This window comes from Marmota flaviventris, chromosome 3, assembly GCF_047511675.1.
Source record: "Marmota flaviventris isolate mMarFla1 chromosome 3, mMarFla1.hap1, whole genome shotgun sequence".
Classification (NCBI taxonomy): Eukaryota; Metazoa; Chordata; class Mammalia; order Rodentia; family Sciuridae; genus Marmota; species Marmota flaviventris.
In genome coordinates this window covers 38732093-38757789 of record NC_092500.1, presented here as the reverse complement: position 1 = coordinate 38757789, position 25697 = coordinate 38732093, and the positions used below count along the sequence as shown (strand labels likewise).

The 25697-nt window shown below is 34.1% G+C and overlaps 1 protein-coding gene across 2 annotated transcripts in view; it reads left to right on the top strand.

The window, feature by feature from the left end:
• Otogl (otogelin like) overlaps positions 1-25697 on the top strand; it is a 122607-nt gene that overhangs the window by 10165 nt on the left and 86745 nt on the right. For both annotated transcript variants that reach the window (XM_027929595.2, XM_027929578.2), the window contains exons 6-17: positions 876-1030; positions 4177-4298; positions 7714-7919; positions 13161-13288; positions 14061-14167; positions 18690-18796; positions 18998-19123; positions 20690-20798; positions 21641-21687; positions 22189-22334; positions 23574-23697; positions 25076-25253. In XM_027929595.2, coding sequence (XP_027785396.2) covers positions 876-1030; positions 4177-4298; positions 7714-7919; positions 13161-13288; positions 14061-14167; positions 18690-18796; positions 18998-19123; positions 20690-20798; positions 21641-21687; positions 22189-22334; positions 23574-23697; positions 25076-25253 — 1555 coding nt within the window. The remainder of the gene's footprint in view (positions 1-875; positions 1031-4176; positions 4299-7713; positions 7920-13160; positions 13289-14060; positions 14168-18689; positions 18797-18997; positions 19124-20689; positions 20799-21640; positions 21688-22188; positions 22335-23573; positions 23698-25075; positions 25254-25697) is intronic.

The following is a 25697-nucleotide window of genomic DNA, read 5'->3' as shown; positions in this document are numbered from 1 at the left end:
CTGCTTTAAAAGTGAATCACCTGCTGGGCATGGTGATGCATGTCTGTAATCCCAGCAGCTCAGGAAGCTGAGGCAGGAGGATCCCAAGTTCAAAGCTAGCCTCAGCAATTTAGCAAGGCCCTAACTAATTTAGCAAGACTCTGCCTCAAAAAAAAAAAAAAAAAAAACAACAACAACAAAAAAACCAGTCTTTTATTTATTTATTGTCTCTGACCAGTTTTATACTGGTCAGAGACAATACATTTAAGTAAAAATTACAGAAAGAAAGAAAAGGCACTAAAAAGAATATCTATGAGGGTAGATATGATATGATGATCACAGGAAATGAAGTTGTGTTATTTAAGATGAATATTGCTTGAGATTTGGCCACTCTGAGGTCATGATTTCTGAAATTCCAGTAAACTTTGAACAACTAATACTATTTTTGTTTTGTCTTGGTCAATACTTATTTTTCTCTTCGGATACCATAAAAAATATTTTTGAAAGAACTGTGGAGACTGGAACACTCTAGCTACCTATGCAAAGTTTTAGGACAGGCCGTGGTGACATTTCTCCTTTCTGAGCCACATATTTGCTTTATCAGCACCACCTTCTTTTCTTATATCATTTCCTTGGTCTTCCTTTCTCTACACTCTCCTTTTGGAAGTAAAAATTAACATCAATCTTTTTTTCAGAACAAATTGGAGACCCTGTTTTTCCTTAAAAAGTTTGCTAGTTTTGACAACACCTAGTAATTTCATAATAGGTTTTTCTTCCTGTGATAGAAACTACCAAAGAAGAAAATACTTATTTCATTGAAAATTAGAGTCATCATAACTGAACATGACTAGAAGCAACTAATTTATTTTACTAAACTTATTCCTATTTCTTTTCAGTCCCAAACATGGGAAGTGGCAGAGATGGTATTTGCAAAACCTGGGGACAATATCATTTTGAAACATTTGATGGCATCTACTATTACTTTCCAGGAACTTGTTCCTATATTTTTGCAAAGGACTGTGGTAATTTGGAGCCTCGGTACACTGTATGGGTAGGTGATCCTAGAATATATTCATTTAAAAAATTATTTCTGGAAAAGTGTATCCTTAAAAGAACTGAGCAAATGATGGGGAATAGATAATAATAATAGAATGACTACTCAGGGTTCTGTTCTTAATGGATAGACCAACTTTGTGGTTATATTGAGTATAATTCTATTGAGATGAGGCCTAGCACTGTGAGAAATAGGGTTTGAATCCCTGTTGGAGGATCTTATAGGCAATGCATAAGTGTCTATTATGGATGTCATCATGTCAACACCAGTCATTATCTCTCATCTTCAGGTTTTGCTTGATTATTGAAAAGGGGGTAGGTTCAGTCACCAACCCCATTGCTTACACTTATTTCCTTCTTGACACTTTATTGAGGGGTATATACTCAGCCCTGAGTTCAAGTCCCAGTAACAAAACAAAACAAACCAAACCAGCATCTTAGTATGGACTGGAAGCTGACATTTATTCATTGGAGTATACAAACTACATAATTGTTAGTTAGATTAATACTATACGATGGAGCTCAGAGAATTAGTTCTTAGATGCAGAACTACTTATTCAAATGAATAAGTAGGAGACATCTCAAGATGCAAATTGCAGAGTAGCTCTAGTTCAAATAAGAAAGTCAGGACTTCTTCCCCTGTGAATTATCCTTTCGTGAATTTCTAGGCATCTCAAAGCACAACCAAGAAACGGCTTGAAGTCCTGCTTTAAAAGCTAAATCTTTTCATAGCCAAAATGTGTTTAAATTCCTGCTAATTGTTTTTCCTTCTAACTTATATGTTGAAGTTGCCTAAATTCTTCTTCTGTCTTAGATGATGCAAATATTAAAAGTAGGATCTGAAACTTTATTCAGGGATCTGGTCTGCAGCTCAGAAAGGCAATGAGATATATTGACCTTTGAAAGTGTGGAGCCTATGGTGTCTTTAAATAGGAAAGTTAATGGGATGCATTTTCAGTGCTCACAGAATTCTTGCTGTTAGCTTCTTCATTGTCATTGACTCCCTCTTCCCCTCCTCCCACTAGGTTTCTCTCTCTATATTGGTATTCCTGTTTCTCTCTATTGGTATTCACTTAACTCCTTTGACTTTCTCATTGAAATGTTCTTGTCCAGTGTCTTACTCTACTGAGGCCTAAGGTATCAACTAGATCATCATCCTTTGATAATAATACAATTAGTAGAAAAATTGAAGTTTCAAAGAAGTTTAAAAGAATAATATTAGGATTATCAGTCAAGAATTACCATTACCATTGCTAATGGCTTCATATATTTCCTTACAGGAATTTTTTTTTACTCTACATTTTATACAGATTTATAAAATTGAAATTATACTATGTATTATTTTTCTGTTCTACATTTTTACTTAATGTTATATCAATAACTTTCTTAAATGTCAAAGAGTTTTAACAAACATAAATTTTACTAGCTGTATACATTTCAATTCATGGTATGCCCAAATGATTTAATGATGTCCCATTTTGGAAATTTTGGTTTTTAAGGTCAGTATTTAAAAAAAAACTATTTATTCAGTTTTCTTTTTTATACTCCTGATATTTTTTCTTTTTAAATGTAATTTTATTTTTATGAATATAGTACATGACAATAATTTGAAAGATTTCATAAAGGTATAAAAAATAACCCTACCTTCCTTCATTTGTTTTTTGTTGTTGTTGTTTGTTTGTTTTGGTACTAGGGATTGAACCCAGAGGCACTTGACCCCTGAGCCACATCCCCAGCCCATTTTACATTTTATTTAGAGACATGGTCTTGCTAAATTTCTTAGAGCCTCACTAAGTCATGGAGGCTGGCTTTGAACTCGCAATCCTCCTACTTCAGCCTCCAGAGTAGCTGGGATTACAGGCATATGCCACTACACCTGGCCTTTCTTCATTCCTGGTGTAGTTTGGCTCCCCAGAGGCAACTTTTGAAACTCTTTCTTTGGGTTTTTAATCTTACATAAAGATATGATATTATTTCTTTATTTTTTAAAAGTTAGAATTTATTTGGAGCTGGGGTTGTAGCTCAGTGGTACAGGGCTTGCCTAGCATGTGTGAGACACTGGGTTCAATTTTCAATATCACATAAAAATAAATAAATAAAATAAAATGTAGAACAATAATTTTATTGTTCATCTATAACTAAAAATAATTTTTTAAAAAGTTAGAACTTACATATTCACTTTCTTTTATGGAAAATGAGGAATCATCTTAATTACAGCATACTTTAACACTTAGTTACATGCACACACACAGAAACAGATACACTTGCAGATACACAAACACACATACACATATACCCCCACATCTTCATTCCTTCTAATAGAGTTATATCACTATTTTTGGTTCAATCAACATATGGATGTTACATTGGAGTCACTATGTAAGCATTGCCTAGAGCTGCACCCAATAGGTTAGAGTGACTTTATTTCTCTTGTACATTTTCCTAGAGTAAACAGTTATCCCATCTTTTGTTTGTTGCATTTCCTTTACTGATTTCTTTTGAGGCCACTATGTATCTACCATGTGGGATTTCTATTCAATCTCCTCCTGGAGAATTTTGTTCCCTCTCTCTATATATCTCTGTATTTTGTCCCCTCTCTATATTCTTGGATCCTAATGAAAGTCCAGTGAACTGGGAACTTTATTCATACTTGAGAGACAGGCTCTGAAAGGCCTATTGGATGCTCTGAACATATAGCCAGTGTTTGCAGTGGTGTTTAAACAGGGATTCATTTCTTCTTTGTTAACTTACTTACTTGTTCACTAGTTCTTAAGTTTTTTTTTTTTTTTTTTTAAGTTTGAAAAAAGAAAGATACTTTTCCTGGAAAGTATGCATGGGGGGGGGGAAACACTTTTGAAATATTAATTATAATTTGGAAAACACTTTCAGAATTTTGAAGTTCAATTCACTGTGATTTCTGATCATTTGCATTTTAGAAAGTTAATTCTGTTGTCCAGATTGTTGGGTAAATATTTCTTTTCTCTCAATAATCACAAATGTCATATAGCTTTGTAGAATGTCTTGGGACTAATGAAGCTACAGAACTATAAACATGCATTGTGATTTTAGTAACCCAAGTGGATCCCATTTGTTGTTGTTGTTGGTTCCTATGCTTTTTATTTTTTTCATTTTTCTCCCTTAAAGGTTCATAACAGTCCTAAATGCTTTGGTTCAGTGTATACTTGTTATCGGTCAATCAGCTTATTCTTTTCAAACCAAGAGGAAATTCGAATTTATGGCCATGAAATTAAAAAAGATGGAATCAGGTAATGTATGATAAATGGTATAATAAAAATGATACGACAGATTAACAGAATTTTAAAATATCTTGGTCTGGAAGTGAATTGTGGAGATTAGGAAGAGATTTTTCTTCAACAGTACCCTTCCGTTGTATGGGAGATATGAAAACTTAAGTGGGTTCTAAGGCCAAGCAGGTAGCCAGGAATCTTACCAGTTTGACCTTTCTTTTTTTTTTTTTAATTTTTTATTGTGGGTTGTTCAAAACATTACAAATTTCTTGACATATCATCAGTTTGACCTTTCTAATTCTTGTGCAGGACAGAAATATGTTTACACAGATATAGACAAGTTTATCATATTTTTTAAATGAGAAATTCAAGAAATTTTTATACTCAACTCCTGATTATTTTATTTTATATTCAACTCCTGATTATTTTTTTTCTTAAATATTTCCTCTTTATCTTTGTAGCAGGACCTTACAAAAATCTATTTCGTTTTATTTTTGAAATGATAATTGAAGGCCTTTCCAAGTTTGTGTGAATGAAGTTTGTGTGTCACTTGAGATTTTCCATTGAAGTTCTGACAAAGACTCAGAGACAATAAATAACTGGCCTTCTTGAATAGATCAGAGAGGAACCGCTTCTGGCTTCCTGTCTGCCAAGAATATGACCCAAGAGTTTGGGGGGGAGTGTATATTTATATATTTTGCAAAAGGTTTTATGCATTTAAAACTAGAAATACTGTGGAATAAACTACCTTCCCATCTAAATAATTACAGAGACACTTTTAAATATTTAAATATTTCCTAGCTGAGTTATGCCAGAAAAAGTAAATTGGGGGCTGGAACAATTGCATCCATCATTCAGAATTCACTACCACGTTTTGAACAATGAGGATTCTTTCCAAAGCAATGGCCTTCCCAACCAATGATGCCTTTTCTCAGTTTACATTCCTCAAGAGGCAGCAGGCAGTAGCAGAGAGGGCTTCTGACAGAGTACCAGGAGCTTTGTCACAGTTGCAACCAGGAATAGCCCCTCCATCTCTCTAGGCTTATTTTCTTGATTATTTTCTTCTAAACAAAAACTTAACATTTGAATGGGAAGCATTGCGCAGTTAAACATGTATTTCCCAGAGCTGAATTTAAATAGTTAATTTAGGATGCTCTATATGGGAATTTGGGTAATATAGTGGGCACTTAAAAATACATGTTTTGTAAAACAGAGATGCCATTCAGATAGGTTAACCCTTTCTTAAGTGGAAGGCATATATTTAGTTTTAATAAGGAGAAAGCATTTCTATGATGATTTCCAGTTACATGATAGAAAAAATGATTTTCTTATTACTCAGCAATGTTGCTTTTATTAATGCTGTTTATGGCCTAGAGCCTAACTCACAGTAAGTGCAACAGAAATATTTGCTAAAATAAACTCAAATATGGTGGCTCTGCACATTAACCCATGTCTCTCTGGATTTTAGTTTTCTCAACTATGAAATAAGGGGTTTTGGTAGAAATGAATCTGTGAATACTTTTTAGCATTAATCTGTTATTTATTTTAGCTTGCATTTTAATGTTTCCTATTGTAAAATAAAATCAGAACTTTATACACATTTGGGGTTTGTCTTAGACTTTCTGGAGTTTATCTAGTTCTCATTTTTATTCCTCATCTCCTCTAATATACTTTTATGTTATAAACTTCAGAATAAGCACAGGTACACATTTTTCTTTTAAACAGTTGTGTATACAATTAAATTAACTATTATACAGAGCAAGTAACAAACCAAGTAACAGACAACCTGACAAAAAAAAATTACCCTCAACAGAGTAATTATATTTATAATTAGCATCCCATTACTATAAAATGTTTATAAAACACAATTTACTTTTTCAATTATAGTTTTTATAAACTTGCAATCTCAAGCAAATAATATTCAATATAATTTCAGACTGACTTTATGAATTCCTCATATTTATAATTTTCATAAGAACATATGTAGTATTTTTGTTCTCCAATTAAGTTTTTAGTTATTTTCCTATGTTATAACAAATTTTCTGTAAATATTTATCTATAAAATATCTTTGTGCAAATGGTTACAGACATTTTGAGTTGCTTCTTTGGGGATTGTCCCTTCATGTGTTAATATGTTTGGTTTTGTAGTTTCTGTTGCATATATCCATGCTCTATGGGAAGAAATCACTAAATTGAAATTTTTGAGAGAAGTATATGAATATACCTATTCACCACCATTTTACTCACATTATAGTTTGTGATTTTATTTTGACATGCTATCTTAACAGAAATGAATTTTTTCCAGTTTCCTTAATTATCAGCACCTGTTTTTTTCGACAATACTCATGGATGGGAGAACAGTATTCTCTTAAATGTTTCCTAGATGACTTTGCTTTTTACATGTCCAGTTGTTTAGTTTTCTTCAATTCCCTTATGTTCTGATTTCCTAAGCACACTTTTGTGTGTGTGTGTGTGAAAAATGGAAAAATTAGACATTAGATTAGGAGTTTAAATATCTTATTTAACCTTTGTTTAAATGGGCCACACTGTATCCACCTTAAAACCTAGGAAACAGTCTATGCAATATTACATGACAAATTATATTACATTCCTAATGTAAGTATGATTAACTATTCTGAGACATTTTTCTTTTAGAAAACAATGGTTTATGCTAAGGTGATATTTTGATAATGGGAACTCTTATTTCCTGATAGCCACATTGAAAATTAAAGAAAATTAGAACTTGAATATGTTTGTATATTTTGACTATTGTTTGTCTTGACTTCAGAATTGTTGAGCATTTTAGATTATTTTTAACTCTCTAGAAAAAAAATCACTTAAGCCCTCATTATTCTAAATAGGTAGCTACTTTGCAGATTTTAAAAAATTACTGATACTTAGCAAGTGTGCATTTTTGGTTGGTTAAAAGAAGCATCCAGTCAGGCACAGTGGCACATGCCTGTAATCCCAGTGGCTCAGGAGGCTGAGACAAGAGGATTGCAAGTTCAAAACCAGCCTCAGCAACAGCAAGGCACTAAGCAAATCAGTGAGATCCTGTCTCTAAATAAAATACAAAATAGGGCTGGGAATATGGCTCAGTGGTTGAATGCCCCTGAGTTCAATTCCTGGTACCCACCCCCTTCACTCAAAAAAAAAAAAAAAAAAAAAGAAGCATCCAGTTGTAAGGATAGACTCCAAATTGGTATGGGAAAAGATGATTGTTTTCCTTGTATTTTAATTTCAATATTAAAGTTTTTAAAAATGTTGAGATTCCCATACAGTGATTACTTTGGGGATCTCACTGCATAGTTTATTCTGTAACTGAGTAACAATTGTCTTTTAATTATTATCGAAGTCACTTCAAGAAGAAAATCTATAATCTATAATTGATCCTTTATCATATTCTTAAATTGTCTTCATTCTATTTTTCAAGTTTAATGTTGCCTCAGACAATTGGACAGGTTTTCATTGAGAAACTAGCTGACTACATTCTGGTGAAAACCACCTTTGGCTTTTCTTTGGCTTGGGATGGAATATCAGGAATTTACCTCAAACTGTCTGAGGAGCATAATGGAAAATCATGTGGCTTGTGTGGAAACCACAATGACATACAGTCTGATGATTTCATAATTCAGCAAGGTAAGTGGAACAGGAAGAGTGTGTGGTACTTTCTAGGGTCTTCATCCCTCACTGATTAAGCACTTAGTACCCTGAAAACTTGTCACGGGTTGGGGAAAATTCTTGGCTACCTTGTTCCTGCTTCAGTGATTTTAAGTGAAGTGAATAGTTAAACATTTTTGTCTCTTTCTTGAAAACTATGAGCTAGTTTTGTAGCTATTGCTAAATTAAAATGAAGCACTTATTCCCATAGAGAATATTAATTAAGCATTTACTTTGTGTTAGCAGCATGGGATAGATCTGTATCTCTTGCTATAGGAACTTGGGGTACAACAGTGAACAAAACAAAGATCCACTGCTCCTGGAGTTTATGTTCTAGTGAATGAGACCCTTCTGAATCAAACATCTACTTCAGGATAAAAGCCATTTTGTATCTCGTCTTAATAAGAATAAATTAAATAAGTGAAAAAAATACAATGAAATACGGACAGGATTATAAAAACTGAATAGTAACTTAGAAAGGGCTTACATACCTACCCAATATCTGTTAAATTTAAGTCATTAAACTAACCTCTGTGAGTTATTAGAAATGGAGTCTGTTTCAATTTGGGTATTAGTATGCAATGGGAATAGAATATGAGAGCCACAAGCCATAATTGTGATATATGTCCACACACACAGATGCAGCAAGAAAAGAACATTGTTCTTAGTACCAGTGGACCTTGCTTTGAATCTTATTCCAACTCTAACAAATTCTATAATTTGGTCATTTAATCTTCCAGATGCTCAGTTTATTCAGCTGTAAAATAGGAATATAACAATTCTGAAATTATAGAGTAGCCAATACTACTACCACTACTAGTAATAATAATAAACCTTAGTACTATTTGTCATAGTGTTAATTATGAACATATAGTTACATTGTTCCCAACCCTTACAACATCCTGTAGGGTCGGATAGAAGGGTATTACCTTCTATGCTCTTAAGAGCATATGCCCAATGTAACATAGCTTGTAAATGATACTGTTATGGTTGGATTACAGATGCTGTAGACCTGACTGTCTCCCAGCACTGTGCTTACAGACAGGAGCAATTGCCTTTCAGACTGTAATGATACTTTTTGTTTTATCTTTCAAAATTAATAGATATGTGTTGCCTCTACGTTGTGTTTTAAGGGACAGTAAAAGGACCACTTTGAGAATGGGCTTAGGAATCAGACTGTAGGATTCAAATTCTGCTTTGCTATTTATTAAACTTCCTAAGGCGAATGATGTAATACTATAAATGCTTCAATAGAGGCTTAAAGGAGACAATCCATGTAAAACACTTAGAGTGCCTGGCATGTAGATAATACTCAATACATTTTATTTATAATCATCTCTAAGCATTCCTCAACAAGACTGTAATGAAGCTGAGATGAAAATGTTTGAAAACGTCCTTACATAGCTTTCAGAAGCCCTCATTAAGATGCGAACATTTTGCTCATGATGGATAATCCAGCATCAGGATTAGTTTAGCAGGAGCTATGTTACAGAGCAGGACTCAAAGGAGTCAATTTTCTTATACATAAAATGGAGACAATAGTAATGACCCTGAGAGCATCCCAGACTGTGGCTATATAATGAGAAAATGTAAATGAAAGTGCTCAAAAATTCATGAGCACAATACAAATGTACAGTATTAGGATCATCATGAAATGGTATTTGCATCCAGTTGGGTATTTGGAATGAAAGGGTTCATAAATTTGGAATCTATTGACTGTTCTAGGAATTGGGGTCTTGACTTAGGCAGAACAAATCAGCGGGAGGGTCATTTTAAAATTTATTTTTCTTCTGTATCAAAGCTTCATGAAAAAAGTAATATTCAGTCCAGTTCTCTTGGGTGATCCCCTGGGACATAGGTGGGTGTGGTGATGTAGGTCAGAATAGAAAATAGCATCTGCTCTTGCCAGAGGCATGGAGACTCAGATTAGGGATCTGAGTGAAGGGCCAGATTCCGATAACCTGGAACGTAAAATAGTTGTTGTTTTTTTTTTTTTTTTTCCAGCAAGAAAACTGGGGCAGGAGGCACAAGGGTGTTAGCAGATTAGAAGTGGGAGAAAACTGGCAGGAGGCAGTTAAACTGAGTTATGATTGAACTAGCAGAAAACAAAGACTTTTGAAGGTATGTGGGAGGAGCCCTCAAAGAGACTTTAGCTTCTTCACAATTTTATTTGGTACACAGTGTAAGGCAGGGGAATTAAAAAATATATATATATATCTAACTTACAGCTTGTAGGAATGTGACAAGAAACTGTCCATTTCCTTCCATATTATAAAAATGCAAGAAAGTGTCTATAGAGGGGCTGTATTTTCTTTACCTTTAAGATGTCTCGTATTTTCTTGAAACTCAGCCTGTACTGTGCTGATTAGAAAAATCTTTAGAGAGAATTGGACAGTTTGAATGTCAATGAATGCAGAGTTTCTTAACAGTAAAATTAAAACTTTTTTTTTCTCTCTGCATTCCTACTCATCCTTCAAGGATGACTTCATAAAGAAATGAGACTTCAGAATCTCTATGCACATACAAAGATTTAAATTTGTTGTCTAGTTGAGAATTCTGTTTCCATAATTCATGTCTGGGTCTCACTATGCACCAACATAGAAGCCCTGGTTTGCTCTCATTTTTCCCAGCATAATAATTTAATAGTGTCTCCTCTTCACTATCAAAAGTGTCCCAATATGAATAATAAACTATTCTACTTACAGCGTATTTCATACGAACCATTTTCATTTTAGTTAAGCAGGCTCCCAGACCACCAATAGAAATGGATTTAAGTTTTTGAAATAAATTTTGTGATCTTTTATGAATGCAATGTAGTGAATGAAAATAGCTAAGTGGCTCAAAAGCTGGGATTGAAGTGATCTCAAAGGGATTGCCTAATTGGTTTATTAACATTGAAATTTGTACCCTTGCTCTCTTTGGGCTTTTTCATGATGCAGGAGAGCAGGGTCTCACAGTGCTGAGATTGGTGAGCATGTACCAGTCTCGTTGAGACAAGGGGTTTCCTTACTGTTCTAGGAAGGAAGAAGGAAACCTACTCTTATGGGACCTTGGTGGGACCCCCTATTATGGTCAGGGGGTAAATGGTAGTTATCTGTGTAGGTGTCAACTGGAAGAATAAAGTGTTGATTGGCTCGAAAAAATATTGAAAATAAATGTGACTTTATTCTTTATACCTTTAAAAATGATATTTTAAAATGAAATGTGACTATATAAGATTTTCTTGAAGGGGCTGGGTTGTGGCTCAGCAGTAGAGCACTTGCCTACATGTGTGAGGTCCTGGGTTCGATCCTCAGCACCACATAAAAATAAATAAATAAAATAAAGGTATTGTGTCCAACTACAACTAAAAAAATAAATATTTTTAAAAAAGATTTTCTTGAAAAAGAACATCAATTTCAAAATTAGTATATTAGAGCAAGCCTATCCTTTGTTCTACGTGTAATATTTCCAACTAGATTAGAGATAATGAATTGGTCCAGACTAGTTTGAATGCTCTAGGATTCTAATTTAATAAGTATTGCAAACCTTCCTATATATTTTTTTAATTCACTCATTCAGCAAATATATTTTGAGCACCTGCTTACTATATGATAGATACTGAACTATTTACAGCAATAGAACAGCTTAGACAAGATCTCTCTTTTCATGTGGTCCACATTGTGGTGGATAATAAATAGAGAAAACAAATATATATATATATATATATATATATATATATTTTTTTTTTTTTTGCGAGCCATAACATCCATGAAAAAAAGATGGTGGGGGAAGGAGATAAAGAGGATTAGGACAAGTGTGTGTTTGGCGTTAGTCTAGATCATGTAGCAGAGGAGGCCCCTGTGATGGAGTCACATTCAAAGAGGTCTGAATTCATTAAGAGTGGGAGCAGAGGGAAGATCTGAGGGAAGAGTAGTTTTGAAGGAGAAGTGAGAACAAGTACCCTGAGGTTGGCATGAGTTTGAGTGTTTGAAGAGCAGTAAAAAGCCAGGATGACTGGAGAGGTTGAGCAAGAGTGAGAGTGGGAGAAAAAGAAGTAGGAGGTCTATGGAGGGAAGTAGGGAGAGTGCAGAGGCCAGATTACTCAGTCTTCTGGGATACAGTGAAGTTTGGAGTTGTGTGCCCTAAGAGAGCAAAAAATTCTTAGAGATAGTGAACTTAATCTTCACAATATTTGTAGAGCCATACAGACATTATCTTTCTATCTGGATGATGATCGGAGACAGTGTGAAACATTCAGTTTAAGATTTTTGATTCATTCAGTGGTGCAGTAGACCGTCATTGGTGGTGGACCTATAGTCCTGCCAATCTGAGTGGTAGAGAACCCAAAGCTCAAATCTGACATCCAACAGTGTTAAATGAAGCTTCCACATGACATCCAGTTTGGTTCTGCCAAGTCCTTGAGACTTGAGAAAGCCTTTGTGTGAATGTGAGGCAGGATCAATTTCCATATCAGGTCTTAAACTTGTACACAGGTCAGGTTTGGTAAGCCATTTAAACTAGATTTGGAGCCAAGAGTCCAAAGTGTTCACTGTCAAATGTCTGTTGGCCCATATATGAGCTCCTAAATCTTCCCTCTGAGTAAGTCTGGAATCGGTTCAGGATTCTTGGTACTGGGCTCTTTCCTGAGCATTTTTAGAACCACTGTTTACCACAGAGTCCCTTCTTAATCATCTCTGTTTTTAGGTGTCTTTTCTAGTCTTTCATTGTTTATGTTACTGTTTTCTGAACTATCCCAAAGGGCTCAACAATTTTTTTTTTTGTTAAGGGCCCTAAAAATGAAAGTTCGATTTTATTAAGATTCTGATTAATGTAAAATGGAACGAGAGATGCCTGAAAAACTTCACACCACACTTTTACTTAATTTTAATTTTTTAAGTTTGTGCATAGGTTTTCTCCTTTATACAGCACTAAACTGAATGGTGGATAGTTATCACTGTCCGGGTGTGTATGTCAGACTAGCTCACTTTCAATCCTTCCTCATGTGGTTCCAGTGGATTTCCTTTTTCTCTACAATGGTATTAAAATTTTTTGGTACTTATATTTTGTTCAGCTTATTTTTATCATGCTAAAGTAATGTTATAATTTGATATCACATTGGTAATTATATTATTGAGTTGAACTTTTGACCAGGAAGTTAATGTTGAAAAATGGTGTCTATGTTTGTAGAAAATGATATGCTTATGGCTATTTGCTTGTGTGTGTGTTTGTGTAAAATAGAGGACTATACGGAAGACATTGCTATGTTTGCAAACAGCTGGTTGGTGCAAACTTCAGAGGACACCAGATGTGTACCCACACCCTCAGATTTCCCAAATCCATGTTCCAGTGGAATGCCAGCATTTGAGGTAAATTTGATATAAAAATTTACGCATTTGGAAATAATATAGCCATGTTATTTGTATATTTAATATTAGGCTTTTTAATGCAGATACAACAAAATTAAAAATATGAAATTCAGGAAGTGTAATTGCAATAGCGATCAGCTTTTAAGATAATTTTGGAAATAGTGAATATAATTAGTTTAATAAATGTTCTCATCATGAAAATATGTAGTTAGAAAACTATTGTTTAAAATTTGTAAGTACAAATTACCTTCTCTTTCTTGGTGATATCAAAGAATCTTGCAGATTGGTCAGTAAGCAAACAAACAAACAATAAAAAAAAACGAGCTGGGGGCTGGGGATGTGGCTCAAGCGGTAGCGCTCGCCTGGCGTGCGGCCCTGGTTCGATCCTCAGCACCACATACAAACAAAGATGTTGTGTCCGCCAAAAACTAAAAAATAAATATTAAAAAAATTCTCTCTCTCTCTCTCTCTCTCTCTAAAAAAAAAAAAAGGCAATTTAAAAAACAAACAAACAAAAAACGAGCTGGGTGCACACCTGCAATCCCAGCGGCTCAGAGGCTGAGACAGGATAATCACGAGTTCAAAGCCAGCCTCAGCAATGGCAAGGCGCTAAGCAATGCAGTGAGATCCTGTTCTAAATAAAATACAAAATAGGGCTGGGGATGTGGCTCAGTGGTTGAGTGCCCCTGAGTTCAAACCCCATTACCAAAAAAAGAAAAAAGAGACAACATTAAAAAACATGTTCTGACGACTGGATTTCTCCCCGCCACAGGCAGTCTTCTTCAAGTGTCAGATACTGTTGCAGTTTCCTTTTCTAAGCTGCCATGAATATATTGATCCATACTTATATATTGCCAGCTGTGTTAACGATCTTTGCAAGTAAGTGAAATGATTAGTATTGTCAATGAAATTTTCTTTATGCAAAATGAAAAGCAAAAAGCACTTCTGTAACAGCCATTTCAGAAAATATTGCAATTTGAAAAAATATAATGAGGAATATAAAACATAATCTTTATTTACAGTTATTAAAGGCTTTCTGTATAAGAGGTACAGCCTAAATGTTTTACATAGCAAGAGTGAACGGAATATATTGACTCTTAAAGATTTTTGTTCCACTGGTACCTTTCTGAGAATCCAGATTATATCTATCTCTATACCTATACCTATATTTGTATCTATATCTATATGTAGCCATTTCCAAAAAAAGGTTTGAAATGCACAAAATATCACAAGATTAAAAAGGAAACTAAATGTAATGAAATAGTTACCAAACTCTATGTGTGTGTGTGCTTGAAATATAGAAATATGTTACAAATCTAATAACTATCGCAATTTGACATAGTTATGAATGTAAAAATATTTTGTGATAACCATAGCAATTGTAATGGGAAATGAAAATAAAAAACATGAGAAAATGAGATGTGAGGTACATTGGTGACAAAAATCACAGACACTGCTAAGTGCTCTGTGATCTGTTGTCTATGTGCATAATCAATGATCATGCTGTTTCATTAGGAGATGAGTGTAAAGAAACATATAATGTTTTTCCTATCCAAGGTCACAGATTGCTGCATGCTACTCTAGGTTAAGAACACTGAGAATAGGTGGTATTCTAGGCAATAATTCACCATACTTTGTTCACCATTTCAGAATTTAGGATAATTATATATTATTGAAGTTAAGACATTTTTATTTTTATTTATTTTTAAATCACATACCAAGTGCATGTGATTAGCCATCTTGAAGGTTCAAGAATGCCTCAAGGAATTGTACTATGTCTGTCTACATATTTTATGAATCCCAAGAAGTGTAAATGATACATTGGAACCTTTTTGTAAAAGACCAGACTAGTTTTTGGTTGAGTAAAACCACTTAAAAGGAATTTTAGAAGCCGGGTACAGTGGGCGCACACCTGTAATCCCAATGGCCCTGGACAGGAGAATCATGAGTTCAAAGCCAGCCTCAGCAGAAGCAAGGTGCTATGCAACTCAGTGAGACTCTGTCTCTAAATAAAATACAAAGCTGGGCTCGGGATGTGGCTCAGTGGTTGGTGCCCCTGAGTTCAATCACCAGTACCAAAAAAAAACCGGAATCTTGGGCAGCTTGTTAGGATGTGTAAGTTTTTCAAAGATGAGCTCAGAGAAGGAAGATTGAGGTGGTATGTATCTCTAACTATTCCTCTTTAATTATATTGAGATTATTATAAAAGTAATGAATGCAATATTTTCCAAATACTAAAATAAACTGACTTGTGATACTTGTTCATTTTAAGTACAATATAGTTGTACCTTGATTTTTGTATATTGTCTAAATTTTAAGGATTCCTAAACTTGGAATAGTTTCCTCTCTGTCCAAAGTAGTGGATAGTGATCTTACCATATATTTTGAAAAATTCGGCTCCCTTTTGATTTTATTTTTTTGTTTGAGAGCTACTTGTTATCTCTCCTTGTTTTTTACTCAGTCTTTTTTGTGAAGATCCTCATGGGTAGGTCACGATCCTTATTTCACCATATATATGCAACTAAAATTCTTCTTTTTCCACAGTGACTCATTCTTGTACTGCTGTTCAATAGTCTTTTTTTTTTCAATCACATTATCATGAACATCTTTATCATCCACTTCTCAGTTAGGCTGAGATGAACTATCTATCGGTTGGCCCAGGAAAGTCCTTCTTCATTTACTAGTTTGGGATATTTTTGTTTAGCTGCTCCAATAGACAAAGAAACATGGATTAAATTAAATGAGAGGTTTATGTTTCTCTCATATAAAAGTTCAAGCTGGTAAGTGCTCTTGGGTTGATATTATAGCTCAGCTCCACAAAATTCCCAATGAATGTTCAATCTTGTTGCCATACCATCCCCTTGGCCTAATGTATTATTCTCAATTTCATGGCCAAAACTGGTTGACCATCACCATATATGCATTTTTAACCCCCTAGAAATGGAAGAAGGGACTAGAGGGCTGGCATGTTTTTGACCTGGAAGTTCCATGCATACTCCAACTTTTAACCATTTGGGCCAGAACTTAGAAACTTGTCTACTCCTGATACAAAGGAGGCTGGCAATGTTATCTTTGATTGGGCAGCTTTATACCCACCAAATCTTCGTGTTCTAATATTGAACAGAAGGGGGAATTTGAGACAAAAATAAGTCTATGGCACTTCTGATATTTCATCATTGAGAAATTAACATTTTTATCTTTGGAAATTTTGGTATCTTTATGCTTTGGCCTTCGAAATTTTGCTTTTTCCAGAGCAAATTAGAAAGTAGGATAGAGCAACACTTTGTACTGGTTGAAATTAGCTGATACCTTCAGAGATGTGTTTGAGGTGGAGAGGCCAGGTTTGGGGCAGAGCAGGCATGTAATATCGGAAGAAGAGCATCATAAGCGAGTGAGTGGACATTAACAGAATGGGAGTGAGAAGCTATAGAAGTTAGCCTTTCACAACCCTCATATTTCCTTCAGCACTCGACCTGGTTACAGTCTTTCTCTCATTCAGAGTAAATGAATGATTCTTTTTCATTTCCTGTATTAGGGAACTAAGTTCCAAGGGTCCTATGCCATAACAATGAAAATGTGAATTGGTTGAACACAAATTAATTTCCGGCCTGGCTTATACTGGTATATTGAATTTAATTCAACATTCATCTTTTGAGCGTCTATTCTGAGCTGAGCATTGGGCCACACTGAGAGAAACAGAAACAATGTAGGCGTGATTTCCGTCCTGGGAACTCATTCTAGTGAGACAGAGAAACAGGTTCCTAGCAATGACAGAGTGCTCTACATGAAAAGTTCAGTGCACATGGAGGACCACTGACTTTACCAGGAGCACCTCTGAAGCTCCTTGGAGATGACATTTGTGTTTGAGCTTGAAGGACAACTCAATACCAATCCTTGAAACTATAGCCCCCATTTGTGCTTTCAGAAATGCCAAAACCAGCAAGGAAATGACTTTAATTTTATCACATCAAAGTCAATTGAAGTAGGAAAAAAACTATTATTTAGTGCTCGTTTCCGTTTTTAAAGTTAACATGCAGAATGGAAAAATAAGCTCATTTCCCCTCAGTAAGTTGGGATAATAATTTCTTTCCTGATCAACTGTAGAGAGTTTTAATGAGGAACTGTATGATAATGTGCCTAAAATAGTTCCTAGAGTAACAAGACACTTAATAAATGGTAGGGTTTTTAATGTTAGTTGCACTGGCTTAGAAAAACCAATGATTGCTTACTTTGCTAACTTTTAAAACCACTGTTAATTGCAAGAAACATGCAAATATATTAAGATAAATCATAAACTTAATGTCTTTACAGGAGTTCAGCATTTTTTACCTTATGCTGCTTATCAAAAAGATCTTTGTAGTTTAAGAATTTTCTGGGTTTCTAAAGTTTAGAATCCTTTTTTTCCTTTTAAAGTTCAGTTAATTAGACTGGATAAGCTGCATGACTCCAATTACAGTAGCACAGGACAAGAGAAATTTGAGATGGTGGCTTTTGCAATTGAGGTACTGAAATGTTAAGATTCACAAAATGAGACATTCCTAAGGTTGTTATCTTTTAAGATATTTAGCTATTTAATTTTGAGTTTGGGTTGGGCTGAAAAATAAGCCCACTGACTTGTCATAAACCAAATGCCTAGTTAACCTGCTTTGGAAATTGGCAGATCCCATAAGAAATTATTGTTTGGAGAATTCCTAAAGTGATTACAGGAAAATAATTGGAGATTATTTACTCCTGGCAATGTTATAAAAACACTGAGCTTTGGTACAAGAATTCACAATTTTCTTTTAAATCTTTAAGTTAATGATATTTCTTCAATCTTTCAAAGTTGTTTTGGAATCTTATTGCAAGGACTGCTGAGGAACCATCAAAATCCTTTTGAATGGTACTTCAGTGCTGCAGACTTCTGGCACTGGTTTCTATTTGGCATGTGGACAATCAAGAGCATGGTATTTTCAAACAGTTTTCATACTTGATATTGTTTGGGGGATAGAATTTTATCTGTTTAGTGGGACTTAAATTTTATCTGTTATGATTATTAAATCCTAAAAGGTCTGGAATTCTTTGTGTAGAAGTGAATATTTACTTACAAGGATTCTGGTAAGAATATTATAATTAAAACAGAAATGTTTTCTAGTATGGTGGTCTCTTGACTCAAAAGAGAAGTGGTCAAATTACTGAAAGACTTTGATGAAGACAGTGTACCCAGGCATACTTAACTGGAATCCCATGTTGGTGTTTTTTTTTTTTTTTTTTTTTAACATTATTGTCTCTACTAAGACAGGCATACTGACATCTTTTTGGAATGTTTGTTAGGCGCTCATCATTTTTATGAGTCAGTAGCTCCAAGGCAGGGTTCTCAATATTTCCTATGTGATTCTGGTTCTGTCTTTTCATGTCTCAGGACTGATGATGATGAAACCTACTGTCGAGCAGCCACAGAGTATGCCAGAGCCTGTTCTCACGCTGGCTACCCTATTCAAGACTGGAGAGATGACTTTCCAGCTTGCAGTATGTTCTTTATTTTTCAAACCCTGTGCATTTCCTGTTACTTTTGGTCTTGACCTAGAAATCAAAACTTATCGAAACTAATGAAATGAAAAGATTTTTTAATTGAAGAAATTGTATTTGTAAATTTGCATATTTTTTAAACACTGATTTTTTTGGAAGAGAGGTATACACAATTAAAGCTCTCCTGTCTGCCCATTTCAGCTGATAAATGCGATGATAGCTTTGTGCATCGGGATTGCATTAGTTGTTGCCCACCTACCTGCACGTTTGAGAAGCAGTGTCTTGGCAGCAATCTTCACTGTCTTGATGGATGTTACTGCCCTGATGGTAAGTGCCTCGTGAGGACACCATGTTTTTACCCATTGGAAACTAGAACTCAGCAATCTAAGGATCACATCTTGGTGTTTTTTTTTTTTCGTCTTCTCCAAGGCCATTAGGTCTATTGCAATTTTCTACCCTTGCAGGATTTGAGAGGAATGGTTGCTTTTCTTGAATAAAGGACTCATTACTTTATATTCCCCAGGAAACTTCGAATTTATAGTTCTAGAGTTCCCATGGCAAATATTTTATTCTCTTAATGTTTAATGATATTTAATAATTTATGTATTTTCATTTTTTAAAAGATGAAAGTTTGAGAAAAAGCCTTCAGATTTTCCCATTATAAGATTTAAGTCTTAGTGTAATTTTAATATTTGAAATAAAAAGTAACTTAGAAGAGATAGAGATGAGGTTTAAAAAATTTAAATATAATTTTTTGGTACTGATAGACATTAAGGAAGAATACTGAGGAATGCACAAACCCTGGTAGTTTTACAGATTAAAAAAAATAGACTCCAAAGGTGCTAAGTGATTTCCTCCATGTCATATGCTTAATATAATGAGAATTACACGGAAATGGGACTGTTGACTTCAGTTCATTTTTCTGTTGGTGTCAGTATGTTGAACAGTGCCAGTCCTGAGTTGTTTGTTACCTCCATGACAAGATAAGGATGTTGCAGCATAATATAAACCCATACACAGAAATAGAAATGAATGCTTTCTCCTATAATGTTTTGCTAAGGAAATGGCCAGCTCAATGAAATGTTGTACATAGTAACATGGTTGATTAAGTTCTGGTTCAACCTCCTTGTTAATAAACAGTACAAAAAGCAGGTGGGCTGTTGAGTAGAACGACCTGGCTCTATTATCTCTATTACAACCATGCAAATCTCTCTCATCTTAGAATGAACAGATACTAATCCAAGAATATGTTTTCTCCCTCCTTCTCTTTTTTCTTCCCTCAAATACAAGAAACACTATTTGGTTATCTTATTCTTTTTGATGAACCTGGAGTTTTTGTTGGGATAAAAATGTTGAAACCATTGAAATAGACCCTTATGAAATGAAACAATTGCTAGAGCAATGTCACTGAGTAATTAAGACAAGATGGGATATAGTTTGCTGGTGAGGAGACTAACTTTAGATAGGAGCAAAGATAAATATCTAGAAGTGGGTGGGAAGACAGGGTTTATGTGCTCAGATTCTGGAGGGAAGGTGATGATGATGGGAGTCCATGGAAGAACCTTCCCCACCCCACCATCTTTGTTTTAGTTTTCTCAGTAAAATTAAAAAAAAAAAGAAAAAAAATTTTTTTAGAGTAAAAAGCTAGGTTATATGTTGTGGGTTTGAGAAAACACAAGAATGAACAAGAAAGAAAGAAACAAATAAACCCTTATAAGGTAGCTATTGCCTGAAAGCCAGGTTGCTGTTATTCTCCTTGAAACTAAAGGAATTTGAATTTCTAGCAGTTAGTATAAGCAGATATTTGACAAAAGCTAATTGAATTATAATATTTAAAGAATGCAATATTTATTATTTCTTTTGAGAATGTGATATATATTTTTTCTTAAATAGGCCTTATAATGGACAACGGGACTTGCATCTCCTTGGAAAATTGCCCGTGTAGTTTTCATGGATTAGCTTATGCAGTTGGTTCAAAAATTGAACAAGAATGTACTGAATGGTATGTCATCAATGTACAGCCAATTATTTTGGGGTATCTGGCTTATTAACAACTTTATCACAACAACTGTTTAAAAAGCTTATTACTTATTTTCTTATTACTTATTTTCTTCTAAAAATTCTGAGATGCAATTTGCATTTTATTTAAACTACATGGGGGTGTCTACATTTTCTTTTATGATGTAATTTTTACAATCTTCCTTAACAATTTCATAAAATACTATGCCCATATGACAGGTCTGTTGTATTTTCTTATTATTTATAATAATTAACTTGCATATACTTTTACTCTTAGAACATGATGCTTGCTGTTTCTGGACTTCTCTATTGGATGTTTTAAAAAGTGACTCCCTATATTGCCAATTTTGAGCTATGGTTAGAAAGATCTATATTTCCTTAATAAATTAGCTAAGATTATGGGGAAACATTAAATCCTTCTAGCACAGTCATAGAAAGAAACAAGTTTACCTGTCATTGGGCTCATTAGTGTACATAAGAGAAATGCAGTCAGATACCTAACTGTTCTCTTAGATGCTGGTGTCTTTAGAAATTCTGCCTTTATCCTCTAAAACTGTTTTCTTTGTGAAGATGGAAAGTAGTGTTTATCTTATAGATGATGTCTTTTCTCTGTCACAATGGCAATAAAAATAAATACACAATAGATAATAATTTAGATGCTAACCAGCTCAAAGTTATTAGTCAATTAAACTTTTGTAGAGATGTTTTTTAAGTCCAGTTATTCTGAATCTTTATACATATTTTGGTATATTAACTAATACATTGGTACAAATATTAATACAGTTTCTATATACCAGTGGACTAATGTTATGTAATTTTATTTAGTGTATGTGTTGGTGGAGTTTGGAACTGCACTGAGCATGACTGTCCAGGTAATTTTTTAAAGTGTTTTTGAAGAAAATTTTTTAATTTTTTCTACACTGGGGAGGAAGATAGCAATATTTTAAAAATATCTCTTTATATATATCTTGGATATAACAAGAGATGAAATGACCTACAAATTCAGGTACTCAGAGAATAAATTGAAAATTGAATAAGTGATAACTTTGAGCAGACAGATTTGGTAAAAATTCATTAAAATAGTACATATTATAAAACTTATAAAGTATGTAGAAAAATTATCATTTAATAAATTTCAAAATTAAAATGGATATTAAGTGGAATAATTTCATCTGGCCTAGTAAATTTGTCAAACCAATAAATTTTAAACACTTTAGGTGTTCTTTTTAATGCATCATTGATTATTTTCCCTAAGTTGACCTCCTTTTTTTTTTAAGAATTAACATAATTTCTTCGTCATTCACCTCCTTCTCTCCTCTCCTTCTCCCCCCACCCCTTCCTCCTCCTCCTTCATTTTTTTTTTTTTTTGGTAGTTCAATGCTCTGTTGTGGGTGATTCTCATTTTACAACTTTTGATGGTCGACATTATTCTTTTATTGGCATGTGCCAGTACATCCTTGTGAAAGGAACTGGAAAAGATAAATTCACAATTACTTTGCAGAAGGCCCCTTGTGAACAGGTAAGAACATCTCAAAACGACTAGAAGAATATTCATTTTTCAACTTAAACTTCATATCTAAATTAAGAATAGTAACATGAATGAATATGGTTATTGTCTTCACAACTAAGAAGACAATGATTATTGAGATGTACAAAAGAAAGGAAGAAATGCTATTAATCATGACATATCTTTGTTTATGATGAATTCTGATTTCAGAGATACTACAATGTGAAAACAAATATATCTTGGACTAGATAAATACTGCATATTTAATTGCAATTTTTTTATTTAAAATTTAATTGCTTTTTCTTTTTTTAAGTGGTATTTGTACTTTGAAAATTGCATGCATGATTGCACAATGGGCCTAGATTTTTGATTACTCCAAAACCATGTTACAGAGATAATTTTTTAAAATATTTTTTTCAGTTGTCAATGGATATTTATTTATTTAATTTATAAGTGGTGCTGATAATTGAATCCAGTGTCTCACACATGCTAGGCTAGGGCTCTACCACTGAGCCAAAACCCCAGCCCCAGATATGATTTTTTGATAGGATTGAATAGGTTTCTTATTATTCTAAACAGATATAGTGGTTTTCTTAATATGTTGAGATATACCTTTTTGATATTTTCTTGAAACTACAAACATCAAATACTTTGTAAATGAAGAAGCCAAGATCTTTTATTCATCTCTCAAATAGGTGGTCAAAAATTTGCTAAAACCTTTAGAATTTTCAATTTTATTCCAATGTAAAATAGTTATTTCCAACAAATATTCTGAACTACTTTTTTTATTTTTTTCCATTTTGATTCTTTTCTTTGCAATTTACCAGTGTCTGAATTAGCTTTCTAAATGGAATCTTAAATCTTTTGGTTATGTTCTTTATTGAAATTTATATGTCAAATATACCAGTTATATGAGTTTTGAAAAGTATTTTAGCTATATACTATGGAAAACAATAGGTACTTTATTGAAAACATTTTTATTTAATATTTTATATAAAATATATGTATGTTTATTACATATTTAATGTACCATAGATATGTTTTATTGGGAGTGGGACTATATGGCATGGATTATGTAGCAGTCATGTTATTATATTACTTATGCTCAAGATTTCTGTATACCAGAATATATTTACAGGCATTCTCTCCTTTCTTTCTTTTCTCTCCCTCCCCTTTTCCCATCTACCATGTCTCTTTCAATGTCTGTGTCTCCCTCTCTTTCCTCTCTTTGATAATTTGATTTTTATGCAGAATCTTGGCTTGGTCTGCCTGCAGTCTATAACTCTAATTCTGGAGGATGATTTTAACAAACAAGTGACCCTTAGTAGGGGAGGACAGATCCTCACCAGTCCTAACCAAGGCTTTAATCTGAAAGGTAGGAAACAGTGCTAATGCTGCACCTTCTATACATTAGAAACAGCAACAAATATAACCTACATGGTGTCTTTTCCCAGGGGCTGGCTACCTTGTATTTTTTGGGTACCTTTGTGACACCAGGTCCTCAGTTAGAAAGAACAAAGACTACCATGTTTATGGGATTTAATGTTTAATAACTTAGTTTGGAAGGGACGAGATAGAGGCAAATGGATGTTTCCAGCAACATGTGATACACTCAAAGATTTGTAGGCAAACTTTGTAGGTTTAAATAAGGTATAGCCCATGCAGCCCTGGGATAGGAGGAACATGGAGTAAAGGTCTGGAAAGTTATCTGAAGGAGGTAACATCTCACTTAGCATTGAACACATGGGGTAAAGATGGGGAAAATGGTCCATGAAAAGCTGGGTGGTGTAGACTTGGGTGAGTTGGGTAGGGGTAACTTTAACTGGTTTGACACTGCTATAGCATGGAGAGGGTAAAGTGGAAAATGTCCAGAGATGAGATTAGGAAAGTAGGTGGGGATGACACTGGAAAACCCTTGTCTATTGGGCCTCATACATGGTGGTTTCATGGAACAAGCCCTGTTTATGACTGGACTACAGCATAGTTGTTAATAATTTTCTTTTAATATCAGAGTGAAACTCTCAGAAATGTTCCAAGTTGTATTACAAATTACATACTGATGCTACACAGGTATCATGGTAAGGAACTTGAACTTCAAATGGAGTCAAATATGAAATTATCATTATTTGACAATTTTATGTACAAAGATGGTAATCTCATATGGGTTCAAGCAAAGAAACAATGAGTTTTAAGTAGCTTTTGTGATTTCTTTGATAGATTACAAAGACAACTGTGTGGAAGTGACTTTGCAGATCACTAGACAAGAGACACTAACAATGTTAGGATGTTGTAAAGTGGGGCATGCAAGAAATAGGAGGAACTGATATAAGGTGGTGACAGTAGAGATGGAAAGAAGGCGTAGTGACTGAAATTAGTTGTGGATTAGACTGAGGTTAGTTGGAAATGGCACTGAGGGGAAGAGAGTGATCAAAGAATGAGTCTCAGGATTCTGCCTTATTTGATCAGATGGATGGCCAAACTTGTAATAAGGATACAGGGGCAATGAAGAACAACTCGTCAGGTGGCAAAAGCCACTGATTTACTGACAATCTAGAAAAGTAGGAGAAAGAAAGGGAAATGGAAGAAAAGAAAGCAGCATAAGGTAGCAAATTTTGGCCCCAGGGCTCAGGAAGGAACTTCAAACCTGCCGCCCCCACTTCCCAGTCCATTAGAAGAAGAATCATACTTTAACATTTCTGAACACTGCCTATATGTCTTAAAACTGATTTATATATGTTCTTTTCATTCCCTAGGAATTGTTGAGATTCAAACTCTGTCATCATTATTTATTCTTCTAAAAACCACATTTGGCTTAAAGATCTTGTTTGCTATAGATGGGGAAAGAATTTATATTCAACTCACTAGTGCATGGAGGAGAAGAACATTAGGTCTGTGTGGCACATTTAATGGAAATATAAGGGATGATTTTCTGTAAGTATGATTTATGAATAGTCAACTGAATTTAATGACTGGCAATTCAGAGGATATAAATTCATTAAAAATGTTTACTTAACTAAAAGGAGCTTAGCAGTCACTGTTTAAAGAACTTAACATAGATCATCATATTTAAATTGTATACCAATCCCCTGGTTAGTGTCTTTGTTTCATATATAAGGAAAGGAACCAAGATCTCAAAGTAGCATATAAATCTTCAAGGTCATTTAGCTCATATACTAGAGCTAGGCTTTGAATATTGACAGTGTTGACTCAGCCTTTGGTCTAACTACTAACTGTTGTTCTCTACTTCCTATCAATACTTAATAGTATGTTATTTTTGAAAACGTGCAGCCTTTTAAAACATCTTAATGCAATTTTGTATTAGTGGCAGTAAGTTATACTTTAAATTATGAATATTATTTGGTAGTAATGATAGCT